The sequence below is a fragment of the Strongylocentrotus purpuratus genome, unplaced genomic scaffold (assembly GCF_000002235.5).
Source record: "Strongylocentrotus purpuratus isolate Spur 01 unplaced genomic scaffold, Spur_5.0 spur5_scaffold_6, whole genome shotgun sequence".
Classification (NCBI taxonomy): Eukaryota; Metazoa; Echinodermata; class Echinoidea; order Camarodonta; family Strongylocentrotidae; genus Strongylocentrotus; species Strongylocentrotus purpuratus.
The window spans coordinates 52131763-52147502 of record NW_022145612.1 but is presented as its reverse complement, the minus strand read 5'-3'; the positions used below and the strand labels follow the sequence as shown (position 1 = coordinate 52147502).

Sequence of the window (15740 nt, the reverse complement as noted above, 5' to 3'; positions counted from 1 at the left end):
AACCCCCTATATTATTTAACATTCCTTTCACGCAGTTATCCTGTCTTGCAATAAATCACTTTTAGTGAATCCATGAAAACGTATATTAGTGATTCGGGGGGGGGGGGGGGTTCTCAGATTTGGTTGGACGGGGTGTGCTGCTCAAGCCTCGAACCCCCTACCCGTTTTTAAGGGTCATTTGGGGAGAATTTTCTCGAAATAAAGGCCCATTTTTCACAATTTAAAAATGGGACCCGAGTTTAGCGATTTTGTGTAAAAAGGTGACCCATTAGAGCGGCACACCCCGTATGAGTGAGTACCCCCCCCCCCCCTCCCGGGCAGCAGAAGTGTGCAAGTGTAGACTAAAGGGGGCTTCACCCCCCCCCCCCCCTCCCCCTATTCGGGCAGGTACCTCTTTTTCAGTTAAAAATTTGTATAATTCGTATGATATTTTGATGGAAACAAATAAGCACTACTGGTATATTAAATCTATATTTACATAATTATTTTATTTGTTATTTTACTTCAGCCCGCTGAAAAAAGTGCAAGCCAAGGTATTATAATTATGTCACGGCTGTTCAAAGATCAAAGAGGGCGCTACAACACTCGACAAAATGGCTCTTCCATGTAAACTCCGTTTTGCTCAAAAGGTAAGAACCTTTACTGGAAAATTCTGTTATAAAATGATCTCTCTTGTAGTTGAAACGGGGAAATGTACGTCAGTAATATGATTTGATGTATTATCAATTTATTTCAGATCCTCCCGGGTGCCTTTGTCAGGAGATGTCTGAGTACTTCTTCACCGGCTTCGGGCCAGGTAAGTAGATAAATTTCTCCACAACAAGTCATTGACAGTGCATGATGCGCAATGCATCGCTGAGCTACCGGCGCAAATAGTCTGCGCTGCTGTTGTGAGTGTGAGTGATGGGGGAGCTGGGAGGGGGAACTCAAAAGCCCGAATTCACAAAGGAGTTTTAAATTTAGCCCATGGTTTAAACCTTCAGTTACATAACCCATGGTCTAAAATTATTATGAAAATAAGCGCAACATAGTGACAAGTCAGAGGTCCAATATTAGACACGTGCAAGGCAAGCCGCAAGGTACGCTTAATTTGCGCTAATTTTACTTTAGACCAATGAGATAACCACTGCCTGTGACCTAGACCGAAAGCTTCAGTCTCTATACCGTCGGTTGTTCCACTGAGACTACGTCTGGCTCCACTAGACCTCCGGTTATAGAGACTGAACGATCGCCTATGCCAGCCTATGTTGAAGATATCACGGCTAGATTTTAGCCGTTAGGCCCCTCCCACAAACATGAACAAACTTGCCACGGCCGTATTGTTATGCCCCCAAAATCCCCCAAAATGTCATTTTTCCTCGTGCATATCCAATTTTACATTAGGCCTAGGCTATAATACATCAGTTCCACTTACTAACTTGATTGAAATAATCCGTTTAATGGTCCCTTTTAAGGAAATTATGGGTCAAAATCGACATCCCTGTTGAAAATCTTGCAAGCCGTGTTAAACTCTCGCTGCCGTCAATCTCATCCCTTCTAGTCTACGCCGAAGGCAAAAATGATTATGAAGGAAAAACTGTGATAACGCCATTACGAACGTGTAGATGGCGCACAGTTTTTCCTTCATAATCATTTTAAAATCTAGCCGTGATATCTTCAACATAGGCTGGCATAGGCGATAGTTCTGTCTCTATAACCGGAGGTCTAGTGGAGCCAGACGTAGTCTCAGTGGAACAACCGACGGTATAGAGACTGAAGCTTTCGGTCTACCTGTGACCATGCAATCCCTTCTGTTGTTGTTGTTTGGTATTATCGGCGTTTCATTCTTTTTTAGAATATTTACGCCTTTCGCTAGGCTTTACTAAGGTAGGGTCTATCCAGAGTCTCCGGACAACCAGAGGTCCATTTGTAGTTAGTTTCACTTCCATTCTGATTCTACATTTTCCTTTTTATGCATTTAATTCTGTTATATTAATATTATAGGGAGTATTCTTTAAGTGCAGAGGTTAATTGCAGATAGGATCAGAAGATGAACCTTTGTCAAATGATATCTCGTAATTTTCTCCGTCACGTTCAGATGACCGTCAGAGATGCCCTGAACTCGGCCCTTGATGAGGAGATTGCTAGGGATGAGAAGGTCCTCTTGATGGGTGAGGAGGTGGCCCTCTATGATGGTGCCTACAAAGTCTCCAAGGGTCTCCATGCTAAATATGGTGATAAGAGGGTAATTGATACACCCATCACTGAGATGGGATTTGCTGGCATTGCTACAGGAGCTGCAATGGTATGTGTTGATGTGATGAAGTCATTCCATTTTATTTGTTATTTGTCCTGACTAGTGTGTATGTTTTTTTATACAAAGAAGAAATTAGCAACGATTAGGTGTATTTTTAAAATGGAAAGAGGTGTATTATGTGGGTCCTTTGACTGACTAGTTGAATAATAAGCCATACCCATGATAACTTGAGATGAAATAAAATAAATTGCATGTTAAAGCGGAAATGCACTACTTGAAGCTACTTACGCCCTCTACCCAACAATGCCTAAGCGGTACCCGTTGATCCCCCATGGTCCTTTTTCTTATGTTAATTGAGAGTTGATTTGATGAGATAACCACCTACCATTGACCACTCATGGTTAGATCAAGTACCTGTAAGTTATGTAATGTAAGTGTACATGTGAGCACAATTTTGAGGGGGTTATGACTATATTGATAAGAGGAAGTCATGGTGATGAAGAAAGGAAAAAGAAATTGGCCTTAGCTGGGGATGATAACATATTTTTGAAATAGAGAGAGAGATGAAAAATACTATCTTTCAAATTGATGTGAAAGGACCATCCACATCCCATCTGCTGAAATAAATTCATCGATCTTGAAATATTCTGATGTAATAAAAGTTTTTCTCATTTGACACAAAATTGCTTAAATAAAACAGTAAAGGTAGGATCATGTGATTTGTGATCAATTTGATGACACTCTGTAAAACTTACCCAGTCATGTATTTGTTATGAAGATCTGTTATTTTCAATTTGTTATCAACAGGCTGGTTTGAGACCTGTATGTGAGTTCATGACATTCAACTTTGCTATGCAAGCCATTGATCAGGTGATCAACTCAGCAGGAAAGACTTTCTACATGTCAGCTGGTGCTGTAAGTAGAGATGATTTATTGTACAATTAAGTCTTCATTATTGATGTGTAAATGAATTTGTTAAGAGCATATTCACTAGCTTATAATAAAAATTCACCAATCAGTTGTCTTTAGTCAGCAAATTAAACCTTTTATCAAAGTGACCATCTGTATAGAAAGACCCCCTCTCTCTGTATAGACCACATATCTTTTTTTCCTATGGAAACGTGTCCTCTACTTATAATCTGCAAACAAAGATCACCTCCAAATAAAAGCAACTACTATTGACTCACTTAAAGATAAAGTTGAGTTCTGGTCATGCGAAAAAAACAGTGTGGAATCGATCAGAAAAGGTTGATCATCAAGCATATGAGTATTGGTGTGCACTTCAAGGTTCTGGAGTCATCAAACTGATAAGAAATTTGGCCCAGTCTTGGTAAAGTTATAAGCACTTTACACAAAAAGATGTGATATAAAAATCTGTTACGATTTTTAAGCTGTTACATGCCATATTTAGAATATTAAGACATTTGAAGAGCCATGCTTTTCAGGGAACATTTTTTTATTTGATGTTCTTCCACACTTGCATAATAACAATGATAACGCTCACAAATTATTTTTCACCTCTTCCCAGAACTCTACCTTCTCTTTAAAGGTACTATGTCCCTTTTGCAGCCAACCTCAAATGCTGTAGAACTTTGCAGGAATTATGAATATGTCATGTCCTATCTGTGAAATTTAAACGTTAGCAGTGTCCTCATATTCAAATTATGCAAGGAAAACCGTTTACTTGCTAGACTTCACTGTCAGACACTATTGAGTAACTGACTGGCTTTTTTTCTTCTTTGGTAATAACATACATGAAAAGAGTTGTAAAGGGTGCATGAGTATTTGTCTACATCAATAACCCACTTCTTGTGATGGCCAAGATTAAACTGATTGAATCTTTGCGCAGCATAAAACGTATGACCATTCGGTACATTTGTCTGAATATCAAGACTATTACTTTTGGGCTCTATAGCCCTAAAGTCGATTTGACATCTAATAGTCGTTATTTTCCCACTTGTAGACATTTTCAAACCCCACCTTTTTTAGGGAAGTTCTTAATTAGTATTAGAATTTAAGTTTTTCATTTTTTTGGCCTGCAAATGGGACATAGTCCCTTTAAGTGGTCTTTATATGTAATGTAGGGTGCACATTAATATTAATGCAAGTGTCTCAATTCAAGGATATAAAAAACAAAAGGTAATGTCTCTATTTCCCTGTGGGGTCCACAATTTATTATCTCTACTTTTCAGTGCACCTCTCCATTTCCTCAAAATATAAATACAGTTAAATTCATAATTCAATTTTTGTCTTCTTCAAATGTATAAACTACTGTAAAGATTTGTTTATTACAAATGTAACTATGTTTTATATACATTTGACATTTTATTTGTTTTTATGCATTGTAGTTTGTTGGAAATGAAAAAATAAAAATGAAATGACATGAATGATAATGTGTATTCAAATTGTGCGAGCCATCTCAATCCTGGAAGGTCCTCTGTCCTTTGACCTTTATAAGCTTTTAGTCATGTTCGATGTGGTATCCCTTTATTCTAAGAGAAATGAGAAGAAGAAAAAAACAGAGCTTATCCGGTAATGGATAGAATGGGCTAAACAGGAGAGTATAAAAGAAGTTTAATAGTGATGTTACATGTATAAATGAAAAAGTTGATGTGTCGCAACTTTAAAAGGGTGGATCCTGGATCTTATAGGGAAGGTGTCGTAATTAAAAAGATTGCTGTCCAGCCCCAAAAAGAAAAACAGGTTATCAATATTTTCAGCGCTAATTTACTAATAATATCTCTGACACGGGCATCCTATGCCATTGCCATTACCCATAACCCCATATTTTTGTATGATCTCTCGTCAGGTTCCAGTACCCATTGTATTCCGAGGTCCTAACGGTGCAGCAATGGGTGTCGCAGCTCAGCATTCTCAATGCTTTGCAGCATGGTATGGCCATGTACCAGGACTCAAGGTCATCAGCCCTTTCTCATCTGAAGACTGCAAGGGACTCCTCAAGGCTGCTATCAGAGACGATAACCCAGGTAATAATCACACCTAATCACCTTCTGAAGACCCGTTTATACCTTGGTCACACTGCTAAACCGACTGTAAACAGACCTATCATTGGGTGTAGTGTAATTCTTTCTTTGGTCTTTAAATGGTTTGGTGTTGGGTGTGTAAGTGTGACTTAGCAGTAAACTGCTTCAAGAATGAAAAAAACAAAAAGACTAACTGTCTTAAGTGTTTGTGAATTGTAAGTGGTATTAAAAAACGTATATAATCTGCGCAGTTTCACTTCGTTTTGACAATTTACATACTTTTCACTAAAAATAATAATATTATTTTCAAATTAAGACTGCTGTTACTTAAACACTTTACCAAGCACATACTGAATATACATTCGTATATAATATGTCAGTATTCTATTGAATTCATTTGATAAGGATATAAGTATTTATTTGTTTGTTGTATGTTTGTTAATTTGTTGTCTTGATTTGTGTATAGTATAACGGATATATTTCATTTTTTTTTTATTATAAAAAAGGGTCAACCTTTATATAAGGATTATGTTTTTCCTTTCAGGTTGCAACCTATTCAGTTTATTTTATGTCCAAATGTCAAATATGTTCTTAATGTGTATTTTATGCTATATAGCTGGTTGTTATATGAAATGTTGTCTTTTGAACTGAATGAAATAAAATTGAAATTGAAATTGAATTTAATTGAATTGAATTGAATTGAATTGAATTGAATTGAATTGAATTGAATTGAATAAGTATGATTATATTTCTCCCCCATTTTTTGCCCTCAGTTGTATTCCTTGAGAATGAGCTCTTGTATGGTCGACCATTCGAGATGTCAGAAGAAGCGATGCAGGATGACTTTGTGCTACCGATCGGAAAGGCCAAGATTGAGAAGGAAGGATCACATGTGACGCTTGTTGCTCACAGTATGGGTGTGCTGAGATCACTGGAGGCTGCACAGATTCTAGCTGAAGATGGAATTTCTTGTGAGGTATGTTGTTTTCAATATCTATGAATTAAATACTTGTAATTTACTGGACTGCTAAACAGGCAATTATGGATCTGTAGATAAGTAACAAGTAGACCTATTACATTAAGTCCTGTGCGAGGGATGTAGTAATTGAGGATGAATGTATTTTCAAAGGGTATAAGTTTCAGGACTTTGTTTCAATACCCCAGATCTCCCTGGTTTGAGACCACAGTTCTATATTATTGAGTGAAATTACTGCAGTTCAAAAATTACTTGTTTGCCATGGTGATGATTTAAGCAGTTGAATGTTGAGTAGAATGTTGATTGATTGTGAATCAATACTGTTTGTTATTTGGTTCAAACTGCTTCAAGTTTAGAACTATTTTTAAAACATACTTATTTATCACTTTGTAAAATCTCACAACTATGAACCCAGTGCACCATTTGCACTCTTATCTGTTTTCTTCTTCTGGGAAGTGCATAGGGACATACAACTATGTGTTATGCGCTCTACAAGAACGTGCAATTATTACTGTAATTACATTTCATTCATTTTTCTTTGTGTTTCAATTAGGTGATCAACTTGCGAACCATCAGACCTATGGACGAGGCAGCCATCTTCAACTCTGTGAAGAAAACCAACCATCTTGTCACTGTGGAGGGAGGCTGGCCACAGTTTGGGGTCGGAGCAGAAATCATCGCAAAAGTCATGGAAAGTGAGTATATAGATGCAATATGTACTGCATTTTTTAGCAGCTTGCTCATAAAGCTGTAACAGCTGGAGTTTACTTAATCCCCTTCAAATTAGGCTACTTCAAATCCTCTTTAAGAGTTATGAGTTAAGTTTTCTTGTGATCCCCTTGAAGTGCTAATGCATCCTCTTGTGGAGCTTGTTCATGGTCATCATTAAATATAGGGGGATCACAAAAGGTATAGGAATTAGTGTTGAGATGCGCTGAAAGCAATCTAATTGGAAATTTGGAATATATTTGTGATCCAAGATATTTCTATCAATTTAGATAATCCTTTCTGATTCAAGTACAAGTTTTTCACATTGCAATCAACATTGATCACAAAGCATCAAATGTGATTGTTATTTAGTGTTGTTATAAAATTATTTGAGCTACATGTATAAGTGGCATGAGGTGTAAGACTTTATGATTGCTTATATTTTGTTGTTGAATTTTATGACACTACATTGTATAGATTATTGCAAAATACTTAGGTTTGGCATCATTTGATACCAGATTGAATTTGTTGCATCATATTTTCAATGTTTTTGTTCTCTCTCTCTCTTTCTCTCTCTCTCTCCCTCTGTCTTTCTTTTTACTTTGTTTATTTATAGGTGATGCATTTGATTATTTGGATGCACCTGTCGTGAGAGTCACAGGAGCTGATGTACCCATGCCCTATGCAGCCTCATTGGAACAAGCTAGTCTTCCTCAAGTCTCTAACATTGTTAATTCTGTGAAGAGGATATTGAATGTAGGAGCTGAACAGGGGCAAATGAAAAGTTAACAGAATATATTATAAATATAAGTTGAATATGATATAATCATGAAATTATTTTATTGGAACTCTTTGAGTTCACTATTTACTGTGCAAGACCTAAGTAGATTGGGAATAAGCTGTTGTATTTAATGAGCCCTTCCCAACTATGTCTTTGAGACAGTGTTGTTGGATCTAAGCTGATATGTATCTAGAGAAGATCTGTGAAAAGTTTATGGTATATTCTTGAAACTATGAGGTATAAGGGAAGCAAAGAGGTTTGTGGGGTCTGAATATTCTTTGTATTATTTCTGTTCTCCTTCTTCCTCGACCATGGATATGCCCTGGCTATAAAGACTGTCACATGTATAATCAAAGAAACAGTGTTTTATTTTACAGAGTGATTATGCAGGAATAGATTTATGGACAAACGATGTACTCCCACCATAATACCAGAATTCATTGAAATCAATCGTAACTGCATGGCTCTTCACAGTGTGTAATGCCACATTGTTCTGAAGAAAGTGTTTATATGTTGTTCACACTTTTGTGGTTAGCCTCCTCTTGTACTTGTATTTCCACTACATCAGATGACATGGTTTCTGTTTGCAGACGTGTCTATACTTTATTCAAGTTCATACACCTTTCTAACCCTGGCCCTTTTATTAAGTAATTTTGATTTTTTATTTTTTTTTATTAATGATAACACAGTCCTCAAAAATTACGACTCCGTTCTTATTGATAGTGTTTGTGTATTCACCAGTTTGGCAGGTAAAGAATGTTTTATCCAGCAAGTTGTAATGTGCATGTATTTATCTATAGTTCTATAAATACAACATTCAGATATTTGTTTTTATGGTAACTTATGTCAAATCGTAGAGTACATGTATTTGTTCCTTGTACAGGGAATCCGTTTTGATTCACTTCCTTAAAGCTATTCAAAATGCTGTGAATTTCCAGATAATTGAAGTGGAATTCAATAGAAAATCAAATTTCATGATATTGCATTACATTATCTGTCTTTTGTGCTCCAAGTAACTAGTGCATTTGTTCTCAGATTTGCCTGTGCTTACTGTACACATATTCAATGGATGTCATTGTACAACTGTTGTGGCTTGTTTCTATAACATTTTTGTTTTTTAGAATGGAAAGTGAAATGTGGTTTAGTTGACCACTAGCTCTTGCAGTGTATAATGCAGACTTGATCTATAAGTGTTGTGTTTCAATTATAGTGGTAAAAACATACTCTGTAAAGTCTGTATAGCCCTGCTGTATTTTCTACAAGTACTGCCATCCCTGCTATTGATTTCATAAGAATTTAGCCACTGAAAATGGAATAATCTAACGGAATGGCCATAGTTTATACTTATAATATGGTTTCATAATTATGGTAATTTTTTAATGCTTTCTCACTGTTACCCATTTTGTATTAGATATAATACAGAATATCAGAATTGTGGGGAGACATGAGAAAAAAACAACAACAGGGTTTGCCCCAGTTTGCCAAATATGATGTGGACAACATAGCAAGGAAGAATAAAAGAATGAACACACATGGTATGTGATTGTGTTTTAATAAAAAACTTTAAACAGAATTATGGAAGTAATTTAGATTTCATTTCTAGTATGTACCTTGTTTTAGTTGAATATATTCTGAAAGTCTCGAGGATGGAATCATTTCTCAGTGGACTGCACTTTTTAGGGAAGGTTCCCTGAATCACAAAATAATAAGTTTGGATTTACTATCTTATTTTTAAAGGGATTTTTTTTTGTTCGGCTTGACTAAATTCCACTAAAAATATAGGGTGGTGTATGTAAAATGATAGCTTTCAAAGCAATTTTAATGAATTATTTTGGTAATCCGTGAAGTATGAGGAGAGAGAGGGGAAGGAGAGAGAGAGAGAGGGGGAGGGGGGGGGGGGGGGAGAGATCGATGTAAAACTAGTGATAGTTAAAAGGAATGGCAAAATTAAATGAAATGTATAAGAAATGTTTAAATATATTGAATTGAATTGAATTGAACTTTATTTGTCATAAAATTTGTAAATATGGCATACATTGTTGTAAGAAATAGGCAAAAAAAAATACATTGACATATATATACACATTGGAAAAACAAATATTGCCCTATATTCCCTATCCGTCATATCTTGAAGGTTTTGTTTTCTTCTTCAAATTATCAAATTTGTCTTCATAAAAGATTCCAAATTCCTGCGCTACAGCCCAGCGCGGAAGATTAGGAGAGGCTTGAATTATGCTGCAAAGTAAGTAGGTCGCGGCCTTAGTATAGCCCTTTAAACGGATAAAGATCAGTTCTGGTCATGCGATTGCATTGTGAAAGAAACGTTGTGGAATTGATCAGAATTCTCAATTTTTCATTATGCTCCAAAAGTCCAATATCTTGTCCATTTTCGCTCCTATAGTTCCGTCCTTTATTTTGTTCTGTGAGGTTTGGAAATGTCGTTCGGTATAAAGTCCCTCTCCGAAAGGCGCGTAATTTGGCCGGCAAATGCCGGGCACCACGTCATGGCGGCCGCCCCTATAGCCCGAATCTACTCCCCATCAGTCAGTCCCAAGTTCAGATCTTAAGTTGCTTGACCGTACGGTTACTGGTCCGACTTAGGTATTGACCTGAAATAAGCTTAACATTCCCAATTTTTCGGTTTTCAGAAATCATAGGTCTAAATCATTAGATTTACAGTTTGTCGGGGTTATTTTCCAATTGATCAGCATTGATAGAATTAAGCTAATATTACAAGAAATAATTAAGTGGATCTAGGGAGCATTATAATGGCCAATATACCGTGCCACGTATCAAACCCTTGTAAATTATTTAACGAAAGTAGAAAAGAAAAGAAACAGACTGGTGAAAGTTTGAAATAAATCCGACTGATAATAAAGAAAATGAGGAAATTACGAAAATGAATGTTATATAGTCGCGGATAACTCCCGTTCGTATACTCAGTATAGCTCGGGGGGGGGGGGGGGGGGGGGGGGGGTACAAAAATATCATCGATCGATTTAAGTTTGTCTTTTAAGTGCCTTCTCCCTTGGAGTGGGTACTACTCAAAATATATTATGGATATCGTACATTGGAAAGACCATCGTGTGAATGTTTTTAAAGTTGAAAAATGTAGTAATTTGGTTTGTGCATAGATCTATATGCTGATAACTCCTCGGTTGGAACAAATGGGAGAGTTGTCCGCTACTACATCAGAAAACATAGAATATAAAACAAAAACATGTCCGATTCAGTCAATTTGAGGAGCCTAACTATTTCAGGTCCCAGTCTCTTTATATTTTTCTGCTCCTCTATCTTTCGAGGACGCATTTCCCTTTAATACTTTACTTCCGGGTATTATGTCACAACGAAGTGAATATATCAAATACCCATCTACCCTTTTCATTTTTCATTTGAACATACCAATATAGTAATTGCGATACATACGGCATATCGCTAATTGTAAGCACGAAAAGTGCCGGTATAACGGTGAAATACACCAGTTTACAGTTGTATCAGTGCGCATGCGCAGACAGAGGTCAGAGGTTATTGGCCCAAAAATTGGGGCCAATAACCTCTGACCTCTGGTATTTATGCGTAAATTAAGATTGCGCCCATGCAAATAATGATGTGCGCGCACAACGCAGCGCGTAGGCAGTGATATCATCAAAATTTGCATGGGCGCGCGCAATCTTAATTTACGCATAAATACATGACCTCTAGGTCATTGGCTCTGTTTAAAATGGCGCACACAACTGTAAACTGGTGTATTATGCTATGAAGCCAATAAACGTATTACGCACCTACAATCAATTGCCAATGTATATTGTGCAACTAAACAATAATGTACAGCGGCTCTAGCGGGACCGACCTGTACTATACGCAGCATGCACGGCAGGCCAGGCACGGCACACAGCTAACGATAGGCCTAGCCACCGCAGCTAGCTCTTTCCCGTACCTATACCGATCGCAATGCAATATGCGCATCCGGCTAGCTAGTCCCTCTGCGACAGATAAGGCAACCCGTCACTCATATCTCAATGGCCGCCATCATGAGCATCATAGTTATGGCTACAGTGTATGTGTGCGAAGAATATAGTGTTTGTAAACACGGCTACATAAAATTTTGGCGTTGATGTACGGGACCAGTAGTAACATTTGAACATCCTAGTAAGACGGAAATTGACCTGAAAACTATAAACGTTTTGCTCAACCACAATTTATCAGGTAAAAACTATCTTTTAAATGACCTCCAAGCTGTTTTCAAAGAGGGTTGCATGTTCCATAGCCTGTTTATTCGCGTGTGATTGCTTATGGTGTGATGGTGGATTCAGTGCGAGCTGAGCGCGAGCGTAATTGTGTGTGTGGGGCTAGCTGGGATAGGGATGAACAACAAGGCGTTACCCGTTTTGTGCAGGCCTCTGCCTTCTAATTCTATGGACCAATGTTCTGCCAAGTTAGAATCGTGATTATTTAAATTGTGCATTAAACTCTTGATAAGACTCTAGGTAGGTCTAGACATTTAGGCCGAAATACCATTATCAATATGGATGTGATTATCTGAATCAATGAAAATTCTGACCACTTTTGCTTTTGCCAGTGTTGGAGTTTCTGTTTTGGTTTCGGTTTCGATTACGTCGGTAGATTCAGGTTTAACTATACTTCACCAACGTTATGCTTAAAATATAGACTAGAGTCTAGATCTAGTCTATTAAAATTCTTTAAATTTAATTTTGGCATACCTGCTCAAAAGTGAGAAAACTTCAATAATCAATGAGGAAAAATGATAATGGCTTCTGACATTTTACTTGCACCATAAACATGTATATATTTCGGCACAAATTTACACAAGCCGTCGACCGTCGGCAAAAGATCACCCTTGTCTAGATGCTGAACAGGCTTTGACAAGTAGTAGAATAGAAGTAGAAGTAGACTTAGATCTAAGTTCTTGTATAGCGCCAGTGTTTGTCTTTGAGTTTGATGGGCGCCCATGCAGCTTGCAGTAGATCTACGCCACTTGCTCTGCAATGCAATGTTTCATAAATTTAAATGTCAATGTCTTAACTCTAATTTATGCACATGTCAATTGATATCCAAGTCCCGGGGTACCCGTGGATCGGTGGATGGCCGGGACTTTACTGCCTCATGGCCGGGGAGTTGACCCTTTTTTTCGCCTGGGTGTACCTGGAGTAGGCCACTCCAGCAAAGCATAGTGAGTCATAGACCGAAAGCTTCAGTCTCTATAATCGTCGGTTGTTCCACTGAGACTACGTCTGGCTCCACTAGACCTCCGGTTATAGAGACTGAACGACTGCCTATGCCAGCCTGTGTTGAACTTATTCCGCTAGATTTTAGCCGCTAGGCCCCTCCCACAAACTTGCCACGGCCGTATTGTTATGCCCCCAAAATCCCCCAAAATGTCATTTTACCTCGTTCATTTCCAATTTTAAATTAGGCCTAGGCTATAATACATCGGTTCCACTTACTAACTTGATTGATATAATCCGTTTAATGGTCCCTTTTAAGGAAATTATCGGTCAAAATCGACATCCATGTTGAAAATCTTGCAAGCCGTGTTAAACTCTCGCTGCCGTCAATCTCATCCCTTCTAGTCTACGCCGAAGGCAAAATGATTATGAAGGAAAAACTGTGATAACGCCATTACGAACGTGTAGATGGCGCACAGTTTTGGAACCGATGTATTATAACCTAGGCCTAATTTAAAATTGGATATGAACGAGGTAAAATGACATTTTGGGGGATTTTGGGGGCATAACAATATGGCCGTGGCAAGTTTGTCATGTTTGTGGGAGGGGCCTAACGGCTAAAATCTAGCTGTGATATCTTCAACATAGGCTGGCATAGGCGATCGTTCAGTCTCTGTAACCGGAGGTCTAGTGGAGCCAGACGTAGTCTCAGTGGAACAACCGACGATTATAGAGACTGAAGCTTTCGGTCTAAGTGAGTCAATGCTAATGCGTATTGACCTCTAGCACTGCATGCTTGCTGTGAGGAAGGTATTATTAGACCCATACACAAATATACACACCACACAATATCGCATAGACTCTACACAATCATGTCGATGCAGCTGTAAGCAAAGTTTGACACTCGACATACAATTTGAATTTTTAAATTATTCTTTTTAACATCTGTAAGTTGAAAAAATGTATTTTACTGCTATTTAGGTGTCATCAATTGTCACTAATGTACCGATTTTGAGTGAAATCAGTTGGGTTTTGTACAGTGGTGTTTGAAATGTTGAGAATCAAAAGCACAGCTTTTACTACACAGCCAGGATAGTGATGCTCCTATGGGTGGAGTAGGCCTATGCCGGGACTTGTTGAGTTGAGGTAGTTCATGCATGACAAAAACCCGTGTTTGGGGGGCCGGGAGTTGGGCCAGGATTTGGCTGGATTAGCTAATGGCAATGCACTTGTCAATTGACGCTCATTGCCCGGCTAGCGGAGGTCGGCACTTGGCCGGGGTTTAGCAGACAAGTCACAAATATTGCCCCGCTTGGCCGGGACATAGTCAGGCGGTTTAACATTTCAGAAATGCACCTTATATGCAAGATCCGGCCATCCCCGGGTACCCAGGGGGCGGGATATTAATTGACAAGTGCATTATGCATGGTCGGACTTTGACCGAAAATTTCTGTCTCTTTCGTTCATTAGCCTCTGATTTGGGTAGGGTCGGCTCCTCTATTTAGAGACAGAAACCGACCGTAGGCACTCGGTGGAGTGGATCTCACCACCAAACGTATGCCTAAATATTTACCGAATGCATATCTGATGCATTTAATTTTGAAAATTAGGCCTAGATCTAGGCCATTATATAATCGGTTCCACTTGCCAACTGAAATAATCTTGCAGCCATACCCTTGCTGCGCATGATGTCATCTATTGTTGTTGTTGTTGTTTTAGTTTATAGGCGTTTGTCATTCAGAAGTGAATATTTACGCCTAAATCTAAATCTCATACCTTCCAGTCTACGAGCAAGGCAAAATGATTATGAAGGAAAAACTGTGATAATGTCATTCAGAAATCGTAGCTCATGCACAGTTTTTCCTTCATAATCTTTTTGCCTTGCGCGTAGACTAGAAGGGATGAGATTTAGATGACGTCATGCGCAGCGAGAGTGTAAAAAACGGCTGCAAGATTTTCAACATGGATGTCTATGTCTAGAGTCCGTTTCTGAAAACGATTCAAACAGCGGGTTGGGTCACATTTTTGTTGTTAAGTAAACAGGTGGTAATTACAATTTTGACTTGTTATGTTTTTTGACTCCTTTGGGGATCTTTCCAAGCACTTGAAATTATAATTCAATAGGTCATTGATGGAAAAAAAGGGTGAATCAGAGAGACAAGGCCCTCCTCAACCTGTTGCATATTCAGCAATTTCGAGCAAATGCCGCTCTATATCATGAATATTCATATTTGCTGCTCCGATATCGAGCATGCCTACTGTCTCTTTGCCATGTTGAATCAACGATACAACATCTACGAATCGTCGGGTTAGAACGAAGAATCACCCTTTTTCCCATCAAAGACTTCTTCGAATTATAATTTCAAGTGAGGCCAAGAGGAGTAAAAAAACATTGCAAGTCAAAATTGTAATTACTACCTGTTTACATTACGAAAACAATGTGGACCCCGACCAACCTGTTGTTTGAATGGTTTTCAGAAACACGCTTTGGAGCTCTGACGCCTTCGGCATCAGCATCTGATTTGGCAATTATGCAGTTAGGAGATTTGCGCAATTTTGGTTAGTTTAATTGTTTGATGAACTAATGTTGGGAACAATTCAAAATTCAATTGTATGAATATGATTGAATCGTGATACCGGACACTGAACAATGAAAAAAGCCCTCTCTTTTGCGTAAATCACCTTTTTGCTTTTTGGATTAACAAAAAACGAAAAGCATACAATTAATAGTGCTAATAATAGTCATTAATATTTGTCCTTTATGGTATTGTCCAAAATAAATCTTTATGATTTAAGAAATATGTAGTGTAAACTTCTTCAAATTACTGTTTGAAATCGCCTGTCTTGATAACCAACCTGATAACCAACA

General features: G+C 38.0%; 2 protein-coding genes across 7 annotated transcripts in view; both read left to right on the top strand.

Moving 5' to 3' along the window:
- The first annotated feature begins 569 nt into the window (after positions 1-569).
- Positions 570-9258, top strand: LOC100891958 (pyruvate dehydrogenase E1 component subunit beta, mitochondrial). The gene is made up of 8 exons (XM_003726802.3): positions 570-629; positions 737-796; positions 2078-2284; positions 3044-3151; positions 5046-5223; positions 5994-6196; positions 6750-6891; positions 7521-9258. Exons 1-8 carry the CDS (start codon positions 594-596, stop codon positions 7691-7693), a joined length of 1107 nt encoding a protein of 368 aa, XP_003726850.1. The 5' UTR covers positions 570-593; the 3' UTR covers positions 7694-9258.
- Positions 9259-11668: 2410 nt separating this feature from the next.
- LOC580083 (serine-rich adhesin for platelets) overlaps positions 11669-15740 on the top strand; it is a 35559-nt gene continuing 31487 nt past the window's right edge. For 5 of the 6 annotated variants that reach the window (XM_011678247.2, XM_011678248.2, XM_030972378.1 and 2 more), the window contains exon 1: positions 11669-11891. The gene's annotated coding sequence lies outside the window, so the exon portion shown is untranslated. Of the gene's footprint in view, positions 11892-11974; positions 12173-15740 lie in introns of those variants that run through there. The other variant, XM_030972377.1, reaches the window with a different exon arrangement.

Bases quoted from the DNA above. Each gene is read 5' to 3' on its own strand.
- LOC100891958 (XM_003726802.3), top strand. From the start codon at position 594: ATGGCTCTTCCATGTAAACTCCGTTTTGCTCAAAAG. The intron at 630-736 runs GTAAGAACCTTT...AATTTATTTCAG, and splicing joins AACTCCGTTTTGCTCAAAAG to ATCCTCCCGGGTGCCTTTGT. The intron at 6,197-6,749 runs GTATGTTGTTTT...TGTTTCAATTAG, and splicing joins AAGATGGAATTTCTTGTGAG to GTGATCAACTTGCGAACCAT.